General features: G+C 42.6%; 1 protein-coding gene across 1 annotated transcript; it reads right to left on the bottom strand.

The window, feature by feature from the left end:
* Positions 1-9,532: 9,532 nt before the first annotated feature.
* LOC139386081 (ankyrin repeat and kinase domain containing 1) lies at positions 9,533-18,246 on the bottom strand. Its single transcript, XM_071131502.1, has 8 exons — positions 18,062-18,246; positions 17,489-17,771; positions 17,121-17,272; positions 15,140-15,198; positions 14,806-14,961; positions 12,026-12,138; positions 11,589-11,619; positions 9,533-11,222 (listed from the first exon to the last, which is right to left on the bottom strand). Exons 1-8 carry the CDS (start codon positions 18,244-18,246, stop codon positions 9,952-9,954), a joined length of 2,250 nt encoding a protein of 749 aa, XP_070987603.1. The 3' UTR covers positions 9,533-9,951.
* Between the last annotated feature and the right edge of the window lie 1,677 nt (positions 18,247-19,923).

Here is a 19,923-nt window from a genome sequence, read left to right as displayed (position 1 = left end):
TCTCTAATTATGCGTTTTTGTAGGATGATTCCTTTGGCTGATTTTTTATTACATTTTTTTATTTCACCTTTATTTAACCAGGTAGGCTAGTTGAGAACAAGTTCTCATTTGCAACTGCGACATGGCCAAGATAAAGCATAGCAGTGTGAACAGACAACACAAGAGTTACACATGGAGTAAACAATTAACAAGTCAATAACACAGTAGAAAAAAAGTCTATATACATTGTGTGCAAAAGGCATGAGGAGGTAGGCGAATAATTACAATTTTGCAGATTAACACTGGAGTGATAAATGATCAGATGGTCATATACAGGTAGAGATATTGGTGTGCAAAATAGCAAAAAAGTAAATAAATATAAACAGTATGGGGATGAGGTAGGTAAAATTGGGTGGGCTATTTACCGATAGACTATGTACAGCTGCAGCGATCGGTTAGCTGCTCAGATAGCAGATGTTTGAAGTTGGTGAGGGAGATCCTGACACTCTGCACCCTGGTCAAAACCAACCCAGCAGATGTACTCATGAGCGGACCCCCTACGAGAATCATTCTCCGCGATGATCCAGGACTCCTTGTAACCAACTGCAGAGTACACATGCAGATGGTGTACGTCCGCCTAGATGCAGGGAACTTTACCGCCAACACATTCCACCTGCGGCACATTTGATTTGGTCCAGGGCTGACTGGACCACACAGGCAGGTAAGCACGCCCAGTTGGACACTGCCCATATTTTGGCCCAACTCCAAAAGTTTCACAGTAACCCAGTCAGACTAGCAGAGCCCAGGCTTGAAAAACTATTTGTTGGGGCGCTACTCTCAATAGGTGTCGCCATAGGGTCACTATTTGCTCTAGGTACTACTGCCGTCAGCGCAATCAGTCTAACCACAGTCAAAAGAAACATTAGGGAGATTACAGAAGAAATTACACTTATCCAGCAACAGATGAAATCACAGGCACTCAGGTTGCAGCATGTGAGAAGGTCTCTCCAGGACACTATTCTGGTGGTAAACACGCAAATACTCTCCTGAACAAAACCCTTCTGTCGGTAGGAAAGATATTGGAAAATTGGCAAAAGATTCTGAACCCCCTCACATGATCCATCCACGGCATCCATAGCATCTTTCCCAGAGTTTGCTAGGTCAGCCCTGTAGTGTCACCAATGTAAGCCTCGTCACTCAGGTTGCCATTTTAGAGACTGTCTTAAGCCACACACCGTCATGTCTAGGGCCGCCCTAGACGTCATGATGGAGTCATTTAACCACAAGCAGGGACGTATATAGAAAGTTCCAAGTAGATAATTAAGGTGTTGTAACTATATCATTTAGCTTTTTTTATGTTTCTTTTCTTATAAATGTTTGGGGGACAATAATACGGCCTTAAAACCTCTTCAGGCTAGGGGTCAGTAATGTAATGATAGATTGACATGAGTGTTTTATGAATGTTTCATGAGTGCATTATTAACGTCTGCCTAGATCCACCAGCCTGGACAACCGGACAACACATCCGGAAAGACAAACCACAACCAGGACATCCCATGGCCATTCTTGTTGTGGTCTGCAGCTTGCAGAAATCCTAGCAGGTTAAACCACCAGAGGGGGACTGTCATAACGATCCACAAACAGGACATTCCATGGTCATTCTTGTGGTGGGCTACAACTTGCAGAATCCTTCCAAGATAAAACCAGAGGGGGACTGTCATGAGTGTCCACGAGAAGTAGGTCAGACCAGGTTTCCAATTAATAACTTAAAGCAGACCCCTCTCACCCTAGAGGGGGAAGGAAATCGATGGAGAAGATTCAGGCCTGCGCTCTCAAGATTCACCAAAAATAATGTACTTTTGTTTCAACAGACTTTTCCCGCTGAAACTCTAACAAGTTCAAAAGAGCTTATTTGGAACAATATTTCTAACATAGAACGTGGGGAAAGGTCAAAGGCGGTCTACAGAACACTAATGTCATTTTGTTTGTTATTTTGTGATGTCATAATTTTTTTATTATAAAGGAAACACTGTAACTTAGAAAGTATACCCACTACATATATGAAGTTTCCGTACTCTGCGTTGTGAATGTAATATTAAAAAATGATGAAAGTGTTTTTGTTAAGAAGAGAGGGATGTGATTTGAGAAGCTCTAAGAGATCCTTGTTTTACCTAACTTTGCACAGTGAGTAGTTACCACGGGGAGTGAGATCAGGGAGTGTGCCAGCCTGCCGGGACTGCCCCTTTCGAACAAACTGTACAAGTGACGGGTTAAGAAAATAACACATCAGACCAGACAAACGGGAAACTGCAGCTGCACGTTTCAAGTGGTTTGAACTTTGAATAGAGATGATGAACTCACCTTTCGGACAATCATTGATAGGCTGATTAGCTGTCCCAAGTAAAGTATCTTCGAAAGCGAATTTAAGTAGGACCATCCTGTTACTCTGCTCAAACCATCGATACGGCTGGCTAGCCTATCTTCAAAGAAGCCTCTTCAAGAGTGAATGGAAGGAAAGTCAACTCTTAGTTCTGTACAGGACTACATGACAAGTCACCGGATAGACGACAACTACAAAGAAGGACAACAATAGAAGACTTGTTGGAACCATTTTAGACAATCAGAGCCTTACAAACGTGCCGTGAAAAGGTCCAAACCCCTTTTCCAGGCTGCCCGGTTCACCGAGAGACCCCTGGCGATCCCAGACATTTCACATAGGTACATTCATGATTTCTTACTCAAAGCATGGGGCAGTTCGTGTTTAAAGTATATGGTTACTGTAGGTGAGAGTAGTTTCTGAATGTACCAATGTTAAGTGTCTCTGTCCCTCTCTCTCCCTCTCCATCTCTTATTTAACAAGCATCAATGTTGTTGTCATTCCGCTAGGGACCTGTTTTCAGCGTATTGTGTCTCCAGTCAATAACCGGTGCAGAGTGTGTATGTTTAAAAATAATAAATAATTAAACCAATTTGTGTAGTACTGAATAATAAGTAAGGCTCTGGTTTTTACAGATGCAAGGAGATTACGACTGTTCAGAATGTAGCACCTTCTTCACGACTATGTGCATGTGTGGATATTACATGTGCTCTGTGATGTATTTATAGGGTCATCCTCTCACTTGGATGGCAAGGATTTTCAGGTTGTCATAATGGGTGACGTACATATGAATTATACGTATTTTTTTAATCATAATCTGGATGGAATCCGTATGGTAAACCCCATTCAGTGAGGTTGACCTACACTTAGTGTGCAAAACATTAGGAACATCTGATCTTTCCATGACATAGACTGAGCAGGTGTCACACCCTGATCTGTTTCACCTGTCTTTGTGCTTGTCTCCACCCCCCACCAGGTGTCTCCCATCTCCCCTCATTATCCCCTGTGTATTTATACCTGTGTTATATGTTTGTCAGTTGCCAGTTCGTCTTGTCAGGTCTTACCAGCGTGTTTTTCAGTCTCCCTGCTTTCTCAAGTTCTGTTTCCTAGTTTCCCCAGCTCTGACCATTCTGCCTGCCCTGACTCCGAGTCTGCCTGCCGTTCTGAACCTGCCTGACTCTGACCCATTTTCGAACCTCTGCCTGTCCTGACCCCGAGCCTGTCTGCTGTTCTGTACCTTCGTGACTCTGCCCTGGATTACGGACCTCTGCCTTCCTTTGACCTATATTTTTCCTGCCCCTGTTTGGGTCAATTAACATCTGTGACTCTAGCAGTCTGCATCTGGGGCTTCCCTAAAACATGATACCAGGTGAATCCAGGTGAAAAGCTGTTAAACTGTTAAATCCACTTCAATCAGTTTAGATGAAGGGAAGGTTAAATAAGGATTTTTAAGCCTTGAGACATGGATTTGGTATCAAATCAAATCAAATTGTATTTGTCACAATACACATGGTTAGCAGATGTTAATGTGAGTGTAGCGAAATGCTTGTGCTTCTAGTTCCGACCATGCAGTAATATCTAACAAGTAATCTGACCTAACAATTTCACAACAACTTCATTATACACACAAGTGTAAAGGAATGAATAAGAATATGTACATACAAATATATGAATGAGTGATGGCCGAACGGCATAGGCAAGATGCAGTAGATGGTATAGAGTACAGTATACATATGAGATGAGTAATGTAGGGTAAAGTGGCATTGTTTAAAGTGGCATTGTTTAAAGTGGCTAGTGATACATTTATTACATCAATATTTCATTATTAAAGTGGCTAGAGATGAGTCAGTATGTTGGCGGCAGCCACTCAATGTTAGTGATGGCTGTTTAACAGTCTGATGGCCTTGAGATAGAAGCTGTTTTTCAGTCTCTCTGTCCCCGCTTTGATGCACCTGTACTGACCTCGCCTTCTGGATGGTAACGGGGTGAACAGGCAGTGGCTCGGGTTTTGGCCTTCCTGTGACATTGGGTGGTGTAGGTGTCCTGAGGGCAGGTAGTGACCCCGGTGATGCGTTGTGCAGACCTCACTACCCGCTGGAGAGCCTTACGGTTGTGGGCGGAGCAGTTGCCGTACCAGGCGGTGATACAGCCCAACAGGATGCTCTCGATTGTGCATCTGTAAAAGAGTCTTTTTGGTGACAAGCCAAATTTCTTCAGCCTCCTGAGGTTGGAAAGACAAAAGATTTAAGTGCCTTTGAACCGGGTATGTCAGTAGGTGCCAGGCGCACCGGTTTGTGTCAAGAACTGCAATGCTGCTGGATTTTCCACACTCAACAGTTTCCCAAATCAAGAAAGGTCCACAACCCAAAGGACATCCAGCCAACTTGACACAACCGCATTGGAGTCAACATGGGACAGTATCCCTGTGGAACGCTTTCGACGCCTTTTAGTCCATGCCCCAACGAATTCTGGCTGTTCCGAGGGCAAAAGTGGGTGAAACTCAATATTAGGAAGGTGTTTCTAATGTTTTTGACTCTCATTGTATATCTGATCTGTTTATTTTTTTTTAACTCAACCAAGTTAACCCAGATGGTACGCTTTTTGGGTGGCAAGTGCTAGCAACAACACTGAGTGGAGATTTTGAAGAGTGAGCATTCACAGGTAAGCCTATTGAGCCGCCAACATCTGTAACCTGGACACCCAGCGCATCTGTCCACAAGAGACTACACCCTTGTGACTGTTATTACTGAATTGGATGCGGCTGAGAAGAAATTCAATCATTTGTTGTTACACCTCTGTAATGACAGACTGCAATTACTACCAGTTACACATGATTTTTTTTACAGTGTCACTATGAGTTATTACAATGAAGTACAATACTAATTACACGTGTAATTACACAGTAATAAGGAGCCCTTAAAATAAAGTGTTACCAGATTTTTCTATTCCTTTTAGGTTTTCTGGTTGAAATGCACTACCTGCAAACCTCACAACTGTAACGATATTACCTACTGCTGAAAATTAGGTTTACAGTTGACAACTGATTGTTAAAAGGAGACCAGCAGCCCAGCCTAACTTTTTCACATCCTAATTGATTTGCTATTGATTTGTGGAGCCTCTAATCCTCAGCTTCCTCTTCTCCATTCCGAAAGCTTCTCCCATTTGCGAGTAAGAATGGAAACACATTCATATTTGAGTTGGTTACAGACATTTCCATATGACAGTTAACAGAAGTCTAGGATGCATTGCCTCAACTGTAAACATGTCTTAAGTTGTCATGCCATCTTCCCATACAGTACTGTCGTGTGACATCAAAGAGCTCCCAGTTCTAGACAGTCCAGTGAAATCCACAAGCCTTCCAGATCCAGACTACAAGGCATGTCTGATTGCCATCGTGCTGGGGCCCACTCAATGTGTGTGAATTGTGACAGGACTGTGCGCGGAGGATTTGTAGAAAGGTTGTGGATGTGATATTTAAAGGGGACTGGCAGGCCGTGAGCAATCCCATTCGTCTGCCACCATCATCTCCGCTGAAGCCTGAAGGACATAGAGGAGAGACAGAGGAAATGAAACAGATACATATCTATGTGTTGTTTGATTCAACCCTTCAGAAGAGACGACAGAGACAGAGAAAGGAGTTTCACTTCACTATAGCCTATGTACCTCACTGTACAACTGTAGAAATACATTGTTGAAATGTCTGTGAGCCTTAAGAGCCAGCCACGATAGGTTTGGGGGGTAAATTACGATGCATTCCTATTACAATAACAACAATTTGACGAAACACATCCTTTATGCTCTAAACATGTCATTCTAGACCATTGGCTGGATAAAATGTTGACCAATGTCAGTGGGATAACATAAAGAGTCACGTGTTGCCTTGACTTGCGTGCATCCCTGTGTGCGCGTGTGCATGCGTTACGCCTGTGTGTGCACGTGTGTGTACAGTATGTGCATACACATTAAGCATGTGTTTATGTGTGTGTGTGTGTGCATGAGTGCATGTCTCACTTGTTCCGTTCCCCAATAAGAGACCAAGTGGGTTCTGAAAGGCATCCATGGGGGGGCTACAGAGTGCTGGTCAAGCAACTCCAGTTGAGTCTTAAAATATCTATTTTTCCAACTGAAGCACTGGGCCAGCAGTCCTTAAATATCAGCGGTGCTAGCACAGGTGAAGCACCTTCTGACTAAAGAGGACAACAGGTGCAACACATCCTGGTCAATGAGGATGACTCCAATCATCCTCAAAAGACCAGAAAGGACGAGGCGAAGTGAGAGGGCTAACTGGGCCCGAAATCTGTTTTCTGCAGCAGGTGCTGTTATTTCCGAGTTTGTTTTTCCTGCTCACCAATCGAGGAATTTTTTATAGAGGTCAATTAGAGTGTCAAATTTGGTTAACAATACATCGAATAGATTTTTTTTCCTATGTGTGACTTATTTGATAGAAGTCTCATTATGATTAAGTTGTAAGAGTGTGCTGATTTCAGGAGGACACGTGACATCCCGGCAACTTTGAGAAAATCCACTAGTTAGCACACCTACAATGTTATAAACCCAGACTATTTCTAAAATGAATCTTCTGAAAATGTGATTTTAAACATAATCCTAACCATAACCACACTTCTAACCCCTGACCTTAAATTAAAACCATTAATTTTTATGATATAGACTACTTGGTAACTAGTGGAAACAGTTGTGACTGATGTTCACACACATATCTGACCTCTCATTGGTTGGAATGGTCCCACCCGATCTTGCCTCCTGCCCGACTGCCTACCATTTTTGAAGGCATTTATTTGTATTGGGCTGTAATGCAATTTATGTGAGGTATTATTTTTTTTTTTAAAGAAGCTTAATATAGTATGAGAAAATAATGTTTGTTTCCCAGTGTTGAAAATTCAACTAGCATAGTTGCTCACTAAAATGCTATTTGATACCTTAAATTCTATTTGAATGGTTGTGGTTGTTGAGCCTATACTGAGAGAGCCAGTGAACCATCGTGCCCCCTCCATCCACCCTCAAGTGGAAAGCAAAATGAATCTTTTATTAAGGTCCGAATTTCCACTTGTGCAGAAAGTTCAGGTAGGGATTCGTCAAAGGGTCCAATTCTGGGGAGCTCTCTCCGTTATCACCCATGAATCTGTCTGATTGTTGCTATTCCACTAACATATTGTATAATGGGAAATGGCCCTCAGTGCATGGTAGCCACTGCAGCTATAGCTCATACTGTACATATACATGTCTCTCGTCGCACACAACAAGCCAACCTACTCAGAAAATGTCAGGAAATAGTAAATATCATGACTTTAGATTGATAAGGGGTATAAATGGATGGGTAAAACCATCACAAAGATATAGACGAGCAAGAGAGAGAGGGGAAGAGAAAGAGAGAGAAAGTCGGGGGCTGTGGACTTTGTTGAGGAGCTAGCAGTAAACTGAAATATTAATCATCATAAAAGGGGCATGCATGATGACAAGAAGACTAAGGGCAATAATATACTGTATATTGATGAAAACAAGGGCATGGAAAAGTAGCTTTGGGTTATATGAGAATGAGGGGCTTGCTTGGTATTTTAATGCAGTTCTGCAGTATCTATGCTGCTAATACTTAGACTACGCTGGCTATTATATCTTTGGCTGAGCAAGTGGATGTCTGGTGAAAGTGTTTCAAACTCACCAGCCTATAACATAGCTGTGACTTTAACCTGTGTCTATACTGACAGGTCTGCTAGAAGAACGACGTAATGATAATTGCCCAAATAGTAACCTTGGGCAGCAAAAGGGATTAAACTAAAAGGGTATTTTTTTTAAATACAGGTATACTGAGAAGCCAAGTGGTGGCTAAGATGACAGGGTAAAAATATTTTCCACATCATCGCCCTGGAGACTTGAAAGATCACTCGCCGTCAATTACCTGGGCAAGACCAGAGGTGCCCGGGCAGAGGAGACTTTCTTTGGGGGGGAAGGGGCTGTTGAGGCGGCACACCTGGGTCAGGAGCTGGTTCAGTGGCTGAATTAGTCATGTTTGCAGTTGCTAAGCACCACAGGCCTCTGTGGATCATTTAACCCTGTGAGAGGCTGTCTCAACTCAAAGATATCCCTCTAGCCTGCTGGGGAATGAAATACACCACCGACCATTGTAATTGTAGTTTGGTGTACGATTAATATCCATAGACTGTGTAAACATATTGCATTCATTAATAATGCAACATTTTGTCTGAAAGTAGTAGGCCTACAAGGAATGTCCCATGGGAAAAAGGACGACAGCAAGCGTTCCTTCTTCTATCTAAACTCCTGTTGTTGACTAGCATCCCTTGCTGTGATGCAATGCCCTTAACGGCTTGCCCAATCAAAACTGGCATTAGCTGCTGTTGCACGTCGTGTCCTGACCTTCCTCAGAAATTCTGTTAGGGATTTGCAAACTGAATTATAGCCCGATGGAAACCGTCAAATGTGTCACTGTGGGTGTAAAAGGTTTTGCCGGAGCCATTGATTCAGACTAACTTTGATTAGACGGTGAGGATGAGTTACATTTTTCAGGAAGTCTGCTGTAAACTATTGTGGGTGGGAGTGGCACACAGTCTTTTTATGAATGAGGAGGGTTGATCAAATCCTGCAGATCAGGGAGAAATGCGCTGGTGTCAGAAAGAGATCATCACATTGCTTGGGGAGAGAGAAATGCTGTCAAACGAGTTATCTTCTCGCGGGGAGGGTGGCAGTGAGAATGATTAGAATGCTTCACATTGATGTCATTCCTCTCTGGTGAGATAAACGTTGTGGGAGGGTTTTCGATTCCATTGCACACAGGTTTCGGGTCACTTCCACCTGTCAGTGAAGCATTAAGTTAAGTAGACACGACAGATCTGATATGGTTTGACTCATGGGATATGTTACGGTATGGTCATGGCTACTATGCTGGAGTATTTTTTTTAAAACACAAAAAAAAAACGTTTGGTCACCTGTGCCATGGAAATGGGAACATAAGTATATGCAAATATATTTCTCAATGCATTTCAGTTCTATTCAATATAATGTGTCAACCGGTCAGCTTAGTCTTGCACAAGATATAGTGCTCTTGGTTGGTCACCACAGTGAGTAGAATGAAAAACCTTCACTATTTGCCAGCTAATGAAAAAATGATTTTATAATCCACTCATGGTCATAATTACATATTTATAGATGTCGACAACAGACAGCAAGGTCATCCTTACAATTTAAATTAACAATAACAATGTAATATAATATTGAGCATTCAGAATAACATCCCTAATTACAGCGTCGATACCGTAGAGACATAAATCAATAGAGTATCAATACACTTTTCCCAACAGTGATGTACTGTACTTCTTAGTCACTAAGCCTGACATCAGTGTTACCCTGTCCAGAGTTATCTTTCAACATGCCGTTGTTGGCTTTCTAGTACCCTTTTTACACTATCTTGCCAACCCGAAACAAATTGTACTGGCTCGGATAGATTCTTCTCACATGACTATTTTTAGCACAATTCCAGCAACAACGGTGGATATGTAACCAGACCAGCTCAGTACAGTTTGGTTTGGTGCGTCTCGGTTCGGCACAGTAGTGTGAAAGGCTCACTAACTGTCCTCCAGTAGCTGCACTACCTCCTCTTTCTGACACTTCCTGGCCAGGGATAGGGCTGTGCAGCCTGTCGAGTCCTTACTACTCCTCTCTGCCCCGTTCATTAGCAGGGCTTTGATAATGGGAACACTGCCGTTCTGGGCAGCCAGATGTAATGGGGTGGCCTGGCTCTTGTTCAGAGCGTTGACGTTGGCCCGATGCGAAATGAGCTGGAGTACACTGGAGAAAAGGCCGCCGTTACACGCCAAGTGGAGCGCAGTCCAGCCGCTATCCTCTGCCATGTCGGGATTGGCCTTGGCCGACAGCAGCTTGGACACCACTTCCTCTTGCCCGTGGTGGCAGGCCAAGTGGAGGGGTGTCCAGCCACCCTTTCCTGGCAGGTCCATAGAGCACTGGTGGGCTTCTAGTTCCAGCACGGTGGTCGCGTGGCCCTTCAGCGCCGCCAAGTGCATGGGCGTCCAACCCTGGAGGGTCCTGGGGTCGGGATTTGCCCCGTTGCCCAACAGTAGCCTGCAGATGCCTGTGTGTCCCTTGAGGGCGGCGAAGTGTAATGGGGTGTAGTGCCGGCTGTCCAGGGAGTTGACATCGGCGCCAGCTGTCACCAGCTGCCTGGCTACCCTGTTGTGGCCCTCCTCGGCTGCCAGGTGTAGAGCGGTGGTCATGGAGTGGTCCATCCCGTTGGGGTCAACTCCCTTACCGAGCAGGAGCTTGGCGATGGCGAGGTGGCCGTAAACACTCGCCACGTGGAGCGCCGTCCTCCCGTGGACCTCCTCATGCTCTTCGGCGCTTCCCATCCGCGTCAGGAGGAGACGCACAACGTTCTCGTGGCCGTTCTGAGTGGCCAGGTGAAGCGGCGTCCACCCGGCTTTCTCCTTAACGCTAGGCTGGGCGCCACTGTCCAGTAGCAGACGGACAACTCTGCTGTCGTCGCTTTGAGCGGCAAAGTGCAGAGGAGTCCACTGGTCCCCATCTCCAAGTTTAACATCTGCCCCGTGCTCCGTCAGTAAGGAGCATATCTCGTGGAACTTGTGGAGCACCGCCACAATGAGAGGAGTGTATCCTCTGACGCTCTGTGAGTTTACCTCCGCACCAAGACTCAAGACATGCCTCACACTCTCCGTGTCACCACTAACCACTGTGTAGTGGAGAAGAGTGTTGTTGTCTTTGAAGAGCATAGACACATGCTCCTTCCTAAGGGCCTGTCTGAAGTTTTCAAAGTCTTTCCTTGATAGAATATTGAGAATGTCATCCCTGGTGTTGCTCGTGTCTGTGAATGTAAAAAAGCAACATAAACCAGATAAGACACAGAGGCAGAGGTATTGCCAATGCAAATCAATCTGATACAGTATAACAATATGTCTGCTGCCTCATTTGATTGTGGCAGTAGCCATGGTTAATTGAAGAGTGCATGCATTTGCATACAAGTTGGCTTTGTCTAAAGAGACATGGCTTTCCTCCAATGCATTTTGTTCAGTCTAAGAGCCAGAGATAAATAAGCATTTTTTTCACATGGTCCAAAGCTACACCTTCTCCAGTTTTCAATACGTGGAAAACACTTGGTAGAATTGCATTTTAAATGTCAGCCCTAGAAGCACTGAGACACACAGAACATGAGTTTTCCCCATGCACTCACCTGGAGGGTTGGCGAGTGAGCACGTGGATTTCTTAATGGAGATATAATGAACAAGTGTTAATAGTAGTCATCATAATAGCAGCACATCAACAAGTCAATGTTGTTATTAATGGGGCTAATGACAACTGTTTATAAGACGCATACATTATACAACCATACAGTTGGCATAGTCAAGGTCTTCTTTAACATACATTCACATGGGAGAGAGAGAGAGACAGGCAGACAGGCAGACAGGCAGACAGGCAGACAGACAGACAGACAGACAGACAGACAGACAGACAGACAGACAGACAGACAGACAGACAGACAGACAGACAGACAGACAGACAGTCAGACAGACTTTGTTTGAGAGCTTTGTATCTGTTATCTCAACATTGATGGTGGATGCTGTATCTGTTATCTCAACATTGATGGAGGATGCAGCACTGAGCACTCACTCTTCTGAAGATGGGCGACAGCATGGTATAATCAGGTTTGTGTGTCTTATCCCCGTTGCTACATCCACCTATTCCCAGGATGTCGCTCAGAGCTTCTGTCTTTCGAACAGTGTCTGGAAATAAACAAACAGACAAAGAAGTTTGGTCATTAAAAACATATTCTCAAATTCAGAGGGATTTGATTGATGCAGTGCATGCATCCGTCATACTCAAAATGTTAACAAGATGTGTAAACGTGTGAATAATGTATGCTATTTTTTTACAATTCTGTTTGTAAAATCCATGAGGCATAGTAGTTTTATTAAAACTTTTCATATTATACAGTAACTGCTGTAGTCAACACAATACTAAAGGGCACTGAAGATGAAGAACAATTACCCTGAAACGATTGAACACTTTTGGTCATACAGATTTACGGTGTCCATTTTATGACATGTGAAGTAGAATGCAAATAACCTATTCTTATGCGTAATAATGCTGTAATATGGAAAATTGCTTAGTAATGTTGCTCATTTCGATGCGGCAGTGTATGCATACACATGGTGTTTATTAGTATTCGTTAACATGGCACTTTAATCCTTTGCCTTAATTGCTTGCCTGCAGCTTTTGTAAATGATCCAATCTTATCTGAGTTTATTTTAGAATATTACAATAAGGCATCTCACATCAGTGAGCATTACATTGAACAGAGCATGTGCTCTCCGAGTCTCTCTGAGTCTCCTCAAAGTCTACAATCAGAAAGCTGTCAGAGTACAAGCCCTGGACAGGATAATTATGATCTTCATGCAGAAACAGATGCAGAGTTACTGAGTGCTGTGCATTTCAGATCTGAGTGATGTCTGAGCACTTGGTAAATAAACTACCGGTAATTTACCAAAGTTACCATAATTTTCTGTAATTTTGGTAATTAACAGGACATCTATGGCAATCTATGGTAACTTAAGTGCTCCCGAGTGGAGCATCGGTCTAAGGCACTGCATCTCAATGCTAGAGACATCATTGCACACCCTGGTTCGATTCCAAGCAGTATCACAACCGGCTGTGATTGGGAGTCCCATAGGGCCGTGCACAATTGTCCGTGTTAGGGTTTGGCCGGGGTAGCCGTCAGCGTAAATAAGAATTTGTTCTTAACTGACTTGCCTAGTTAAATAAAAATAAAAAACTTTGTACCTTAATACCTTTTTTAAAAATGCATTCATATAAAGTATTCATTTTTTTATATCTGTGTCCATTACAGCTTTGTCGCTCCATTTTTTATTATAAAATCGTCTTATTTTATAATTGTATATATTTTACATGTGAAAACCAAATAGTGAAGGTGCTGGAGGCAAAATACAAAACTGGAGAAACTTCCAGTCAGATGCACATTTATTTTAAGCCTTCAGTCAGTCGACCTTCATCAGAGCATAACTCCACAAACAATAGTGGGACAGATAAGGCCACACAGTGGGCCAAAGTTAATTAAAGACCCTTGTGATAATCTAAAGTACCCAAAAAGGCCACTTGATGTCATGTGATGAAAATTCCATAACATCCTTGAAAGTTACCAACATTCTGGTAGTTTACTGGAAATTGACAAAGTTACCAGTAATATACCCTCCCTTTGCAACCCGTCTGAGGATCTGGCCTCAGCATTGGTGACCCGTCATTCAGGGCAGCTGGGTTAGAGCTCCACATTTTGGGCTTGCCTGTTTTGCATCTTATTTTGGCATTAATACGCGTCACATATCAAGTCAGCCATATCAGTTATGTTTTTTTAAAAGCCAGTAAATGAGGCTGAATGAACTGTTTCGCTGCCAGACAAGGCTCCGCTGATAGCCAGGTGTAGCAAGGTGTTGGGACTGCTGTTGGGACTATGTAGGCCCTAATAGTTTGTGGGCACCGTTTGTTACGGTTGTAGTGCAATGAATGTATTGCTTAGTGTTGTATTGTGTAGTGGCTCAGCAGGCATGCATAATTTTAAATGTTATATTTTTTGCCCCAACAACATTTAAATGCTAAAATCGCCACTGGGCCTCAGCCAGTGTAAGATCGTTTACTGAACAAAGTCCACACAACATGTTCAGCCATATTGTGTCAATCTCCAACATATGGGCTTGCCTTGTTTTGAAGAAACAATGTGCTGGAGCAATCACATGGGTAATGTGTGTAGCTATAGGCTTAATAAAGGGTGTATTTTTCTTTGAAAAGGGAAGCCTATGACACTTGGAGACAACAAAGGAGGCCCTTCATAATTTCTTTCTTCCCTTTTTCTGATAAAAAAATGGTGGCCATTCTGTTTCTATACTGTTTCTGATCATAACAAGGGGTGGCTATTCTCCCCCTTTTGTTGTCTCGAAGATAGTTTGTTTTGTTGTTGTTCTTTGCGGTTGGGTATGGAGAGGGACACACAATGTTATCTAGCCTGATCTAAGATCTTTTCGTATGTCTGGCATTGATGACAATGACCATAGGAGTTGGTTGGCGGTAAGTAGACAGAGGTGGTAACCAAAGTTTCCAGGCCGGGCAATGGAAAAGTGTGATCTGAATTGGCTACTGGAGGGCTGCTGGTGTCAGATCATTACCATTATGCCATTGAGTAAGCCACGTAGCCCCAAAAATATCTCTCCATCTTGCACTGCACAATGGCTGACCATGTGCCTCTCAACATGTGGGTGTGTCTGAGGTAGGGAAAAAAGCAGAATACTAATTTTATTTTTAACCAAATGGACAATAACGCATCTATTCTACTCTACAGTATTTTACAGCACTAACAGATCTGGAATCAGGTGAAATGTTACCTGAGAAGTCTGGCCTCTCTCTGGGATCCTGATCCCAGCACTGTTGCATTATTGTGATCATCTGCTCACATTCTTGTGGCTTGTCATCAGGGATATTTTCCAAGCCTGGCCTTCTACCTGATGCCACCTTCATCAGGACTGTCGTTGTACTGCTTCCTGTGACACAGGAAGTTATATGTTTTGTCAGATGAGAGATGATTTAAAAAAATGACCTCTCAATGTGATTATAAGCTTGTATAGTTTAACTACCTGAACTTTGTCAAAAACTACTGTGTATGTGATTTGATTTTTTGAAAATCTGATACTTGAATCAGAATGCATTACCACTACTCACGTTTCCCAGCTTGATAAGGTCTCTTCTGGGTCAGGATTTCCCACATCACAATAGAGAAGCTAAATTAAAACAAGGAACACGTAACACCTCTCTGACCGGACAGGATAACTTCAATGTGGTTCTTTCTCCGTGTATCTAATAACACTGAAGAAAAATATAAACGCAACATCAACAATTTCAACGATTTTACTGAGTTACAGTTCATATAAGGAAATCCGACAATTGAAATACATTCATTAGGCCCTAATCTATGGATTTCACATCAATCAAATTTCAATCAAATGTATTGATAAAACCTGTTTTACTTCAGCCGATGTCCCAAAGTGCTGTACAGAAACCCAGCCTAAAACCCCAAACAGCAAGCAATGCAGATGTAGAAGCACAGTGGCTAAGAAAAACTCCCTATAAAGGCCAGAACCTAGGAAGAAACCTAGAGCAGAACCAGGTTCTGAGGGTTGGCCAGTCCTTTTCTGGCTGTGCTGGGTGGAGATTATAACAGAACATGGCCAAGATGTTAAATGTTCATAGATGACCGGCAGAGTCAGATAATAATAATCACAGTGGTTGTAGAGGGTGCAACAGGAGGACCTCAGGAGTAAATGTCAGTTGGCTTTTCATAGCTGAACATGACTGGGAATACAGATATACATCTGTTAGTGACATTTTTTAAAAGATGGGGCGTGGATCAGAAAACCAGTCAGTGTCTGGTGTGACCACCATCATGCAGCACGACACATCTCCTTCGCATATAGTTGATCAGGATGTGGAATGTTGTCCCTCTCCTCTTCAATGGCTGTGCAAAGTTGCTGAATATTGGCAGGAACTGGAACATGCTGTCGTACACATCAATCCAGAGCATCCCAAACATGCTTAATGTGTGAGATATCTCAGTGCATTCAAATTGCCAACAATAAAATGCAATTTTGTTTGTTGTCCGTAGCTTATGCCTGCCCATACCATAACCCCACCACCACCATGGGGCACTCACTGTTCACAATGTTGACATCAGCACACTGTTTGCCCACACAACACCATACACGATGTCTGTCATCTGCCCGGTACAGTTGAAACCAGGATTAATCTGTGAAGAGCACACTTCTCCAGCATGGAAGTGTTCATCAAAGGTGAGCATTTGCCCACTGAAGTCAATTACAACGCCGAACTGCAGTCAGGTCAAGACCTTGGTGAGAACGACAAGCATGCAGATGAGTTTCCCTGAGACGGTTTCTGACTGTTTGTGCAAACCAACATTTTCATCAGCTGTCCGGGTGGCTGGTATCAGGTGAGGAAGCCGAATGTGGATGGGATGGTTGTGAGGCCGGTTGGACCTACTGCCATTTTCTCTAAAACGATGTTGGTAGAGAAATTAATATTCAATTATCTGGCAACAGCTCTGGTGGACATTCTTCCAGTCAGTATGCCAATTGCCCGCTCCCTCAAAATTTGAGACATCTGTGGCATTGTGTTGTGTGACAAAACTGTACATTTTAGAGTGGCCTTTTACTGTCCCCAGCACAAGGTGCACCTGTGTAGTGATCATGCTATTTAATCTGCTTCTTTATATGCCACACTTGTCGGGTGGATGGATTGTCTTGGCAAAAGAGAAATGCTCACTAACAGGGATGTAAACAAATGTGTGAACAACATTTGAGCATATGGAACATTTTTGTGCATATGGAACATTTCTGGGATCATTTATTTCTGCTCATGAAACAAGGGACCAACACTAAACCTGTTGCGTTTATATTTTTGTTCAGAGTACATTAAATCTAAATTACATTATCAAAGATTATACCTCATTAGAAACTATATTGAAAAAATCAATGACTTTAGGATCAAATACTGAACAAATTATTGAAATATCTAGTTAGTAACTCATAATGTTTCTATTACAGAGAGAGAGAAAACTAGCCTATTAACACTGTTCTATAGTGGGCCTATGTGTGAGTTTGTAGGAATTTGCCCTTGGCAACTAACTCACCTGTAAACATCGAACTTGGTTCCTGGATGCTCAGGGCACAGAGTGAATGTCTCTGGAGGTATGTAGAAAATGTTTCCTCTCGCAGTCAAGTTTTCAATGAATTCCTTCTTGTTCCCAGCCTCCTCCCACTTAATTAAGCCAAAATCTGAAATCTTTGGAGGGAAATTTTCTTCAGACAGATAATCATTACTGCGTATGTACCACTGAACTCTTATTCAGATATAACCCTACATTTTTTAATGTTTGCATGCCTAATTAACAAAATAGTCAAGATATCATTAAGGACCCTCGTCTCTCTCATTACACTTTTTAAAAATAGGAATAGCTGCTTAAACGGCATACCAGTCTCTCTGCGGAGCTATTCTCACCTTGATGTGGAGGTGATCGTCTAGAAGGATGTTTGAAGGCTTCAGGTTCAGGTGGAGAAGTGGAGGGTTCATGCTGTGAAGGAAGTTCATGCCCATGGTGACCTCGTGAATCATCTGGAACTTCTTGGGCCACATCAACACGTGGCTGGTGAGGAGACGATCCAGGGAGCCATTATTCATGTACTCCATCACCATGGAGGGAGGGTCATTACACACCCCGTAGATGGACACAATGTACTTGAATGTCACTTTCTCCATCTTGGATGCTTCCTCTATCATTCTCCTACAAATAAAGAAAATATAAGTGTAAGGAGGAGTTGACAGGTTTTTTTTACACACCTGAGCAGCCTCAGCCCAAAGATTTTTGTTGTCACTTTCAACCTTTCTAATCTAACACACTTGTTTTCCCAGTAATTAGACCACTACTGCAAACTGCTAATTATTCAAACTCCCAAATGTGCTCCCTTTTAGTGATTGTTATTCCATTAAAAATGATGTGATTTATTCTGTAAAATGTTTGCTCTGATCTAGAGTATATCTTCTAGGCCTGTAATAAAGCCACATTAACCATACCTGTAGAGACTGGTGCCAGTAAGGGTGGTATTGAAGCTTTTCAGGGCACACTTTTCCCTCCAAAGCTTGACTTTCACTCTGTAGACCTGGCCAAAGCGGCGTTCTGTCACCTTAATCCAGTCAGCCTCAAAGTCATCCTTCCTGAAGATCCTGAACTTCTCCAGGCCCCCTTCAACACGATCCATAGGGGGGCAGAGCTCCTCCTGTGTGTCACAACACCGCCTCAAATCTCACACAAACTCTGAATAATTTCTCCGCGGGGTCACCCTTGTCCATGAAGTGTGTAGACAACTACTGAGGAGGCGAGGCAGCAAACAAGTGTGTCTAAGACTCGATTGTGGTTTACTGTGGGTTGTGGGAGGAGCCATGTCACTGCTTGTTTTCATAGCAATGTAACAAGACCGGTTTCCACTGAGCTATCTGCCAAGAAAATTGCTTAGGTTCCCACCAGAGAGCAGGAAGGAAACCTGATAAAGCAGATAGCTCTGATACCTGGAATGCTGTAGTGTATATACTCACTCAAATGCTATGATGAGCTTTTGCGCATGAGTGTTTGACAGTGTTTGACAGAGTATCAACCAATCACAATAGAGACATCCATAATGATGGGTATTTTTTTAATTGTACTTTTAATTGTTTTAAGAAGGTCATCCTTATGACAATTTTGATATTTGATATATAATTTTAAGACCCCTTGAAGTATAAAAAAAAATATTTAAAAAAATGATTTGATAATTGGCCTTACTGCAATTTGCGCATTCAAACGATTCACGACATGGAACAAAAGATAGTTCCCTCCCAAAAATCGAAAGGAAGTTTGTTCTGAAGTGTCTATCCTAAATCTGAAAGATATAAGATCAGGAAATGTTTTATATATATATATATATATATATATATATGTTCAGCGATTATGGAAATGAAACCATAATTCATGTTCTGCATGATGACACAGCATTAACGGAACATTACACAAACAAATCTGCTGTTTTCACCTGAAAAGTGGTCCAATGTTAAGATTCATTCACATTTTCCAGCTATGGGAAAGATAATCTGGAAATTATATGGCTATTCCCTTTTCCACTTATTTTAGATTGTGTCATATCGCTGGTTATACAAAACAGACGGCCTCGGACGTCAAAGTAAGTCATCAGAAGGAAACGTTTGAAATCTGAAAACATCTGATCAAACATTGATTTTGCCCTGTAATGATACATGAACTACTTGCTGAAGAGTCAGCTTCTTGGACCAACTGAAAATGACTTTCAAAAACCTGTTAAAGAGAGCATAAATGCTCATTATGATTTTTCAGACCCTGTGGGACACCAAAGCATTATCTCACATTATACTCTAATTTATTCTCAGACTTCACATGCAAAGTCATCCTTGATAGCAGGGGCCTCTTCTGCACAATGAACAAAAACAATGTCACATTGTGAAACTCCTCCTGTCTGGAATCCTCCTAGAGAGAGACGCGTTTCATTTGTAGGACACTTGTCTTCTCTGTGCTCAGAGGAATTGCACTCAGAGTCAAAAGAAAAGTCCCCACGGAAGCTATACGCACATGCCTGGGAACTAATTGGACGACAGCACATACAGCGCTGGGCAAATTGCACATCATTGTGCTTTGAATATTCAGATTTTCGGGTGATGCAGCAGAGGCCGCCGCAGGAGGACTTTCATAACAATGTCACCATAACAATGCCATTCCCTAGATAGAGAACAACCTTTGACCAGGGCTTAATAGGGGATGCCCATAGAGATCTGGTCAAAAGTAGTGCACTAAATAGGGAATAGGGTGACATTTGGCACAAAACATTCTGTCTTCACCTTTCTGCTCCATTAGTTTAGCCTATCTTTCAGGA

This window comes from Oncorhynchus clarkii, chromosome 27 (assembly GCF_045791955.1).
Source record: "Oncorhynchus clarkii lewisi isolate Uvic-CL-2024 chromosome 27, UVic_Ocla_1.0, whole genome shotgun sequence".
In the NCBI taxonomy this organism is placed as follows: domain Eukaryota; kingdom Metazoa; phylum Chordata; class Actinopteri; order Salmoniformes; family Salmonidae; genus Oncorhynchus; species Oncorhynchus clarkii.
Note: the sequence above shows the minus strand (reverse complement) of the source record. Positions and strands in the feature narration are given on the sequence as shown.

Bases quoted from the DNA above. Each gene is read 5' to 3' on its own strand.
- LOC139386081 (XM_071131502.1), bottom strand. From the start codon at position 18,246: ATGGATCGTGTTGAAGGGGGCCTGGAGAAGTTCAGGATCTTCAGGAAG. The intron at 14,962-15,139 runs GTGAGTAGTGGT...CCTGTGTCACAG, and splicing joins ACCTTATCAAGCTGGGAAAC to GAAGCAGTACAACGACAGTC. The intron at 11,620-12,025 runs GTGAGTGCTCAG...ATCTCCATTAAG, and splicing joins TGTCGCCCATCTTCAGAAGA to AAATCCACGTGCTCACTCGC.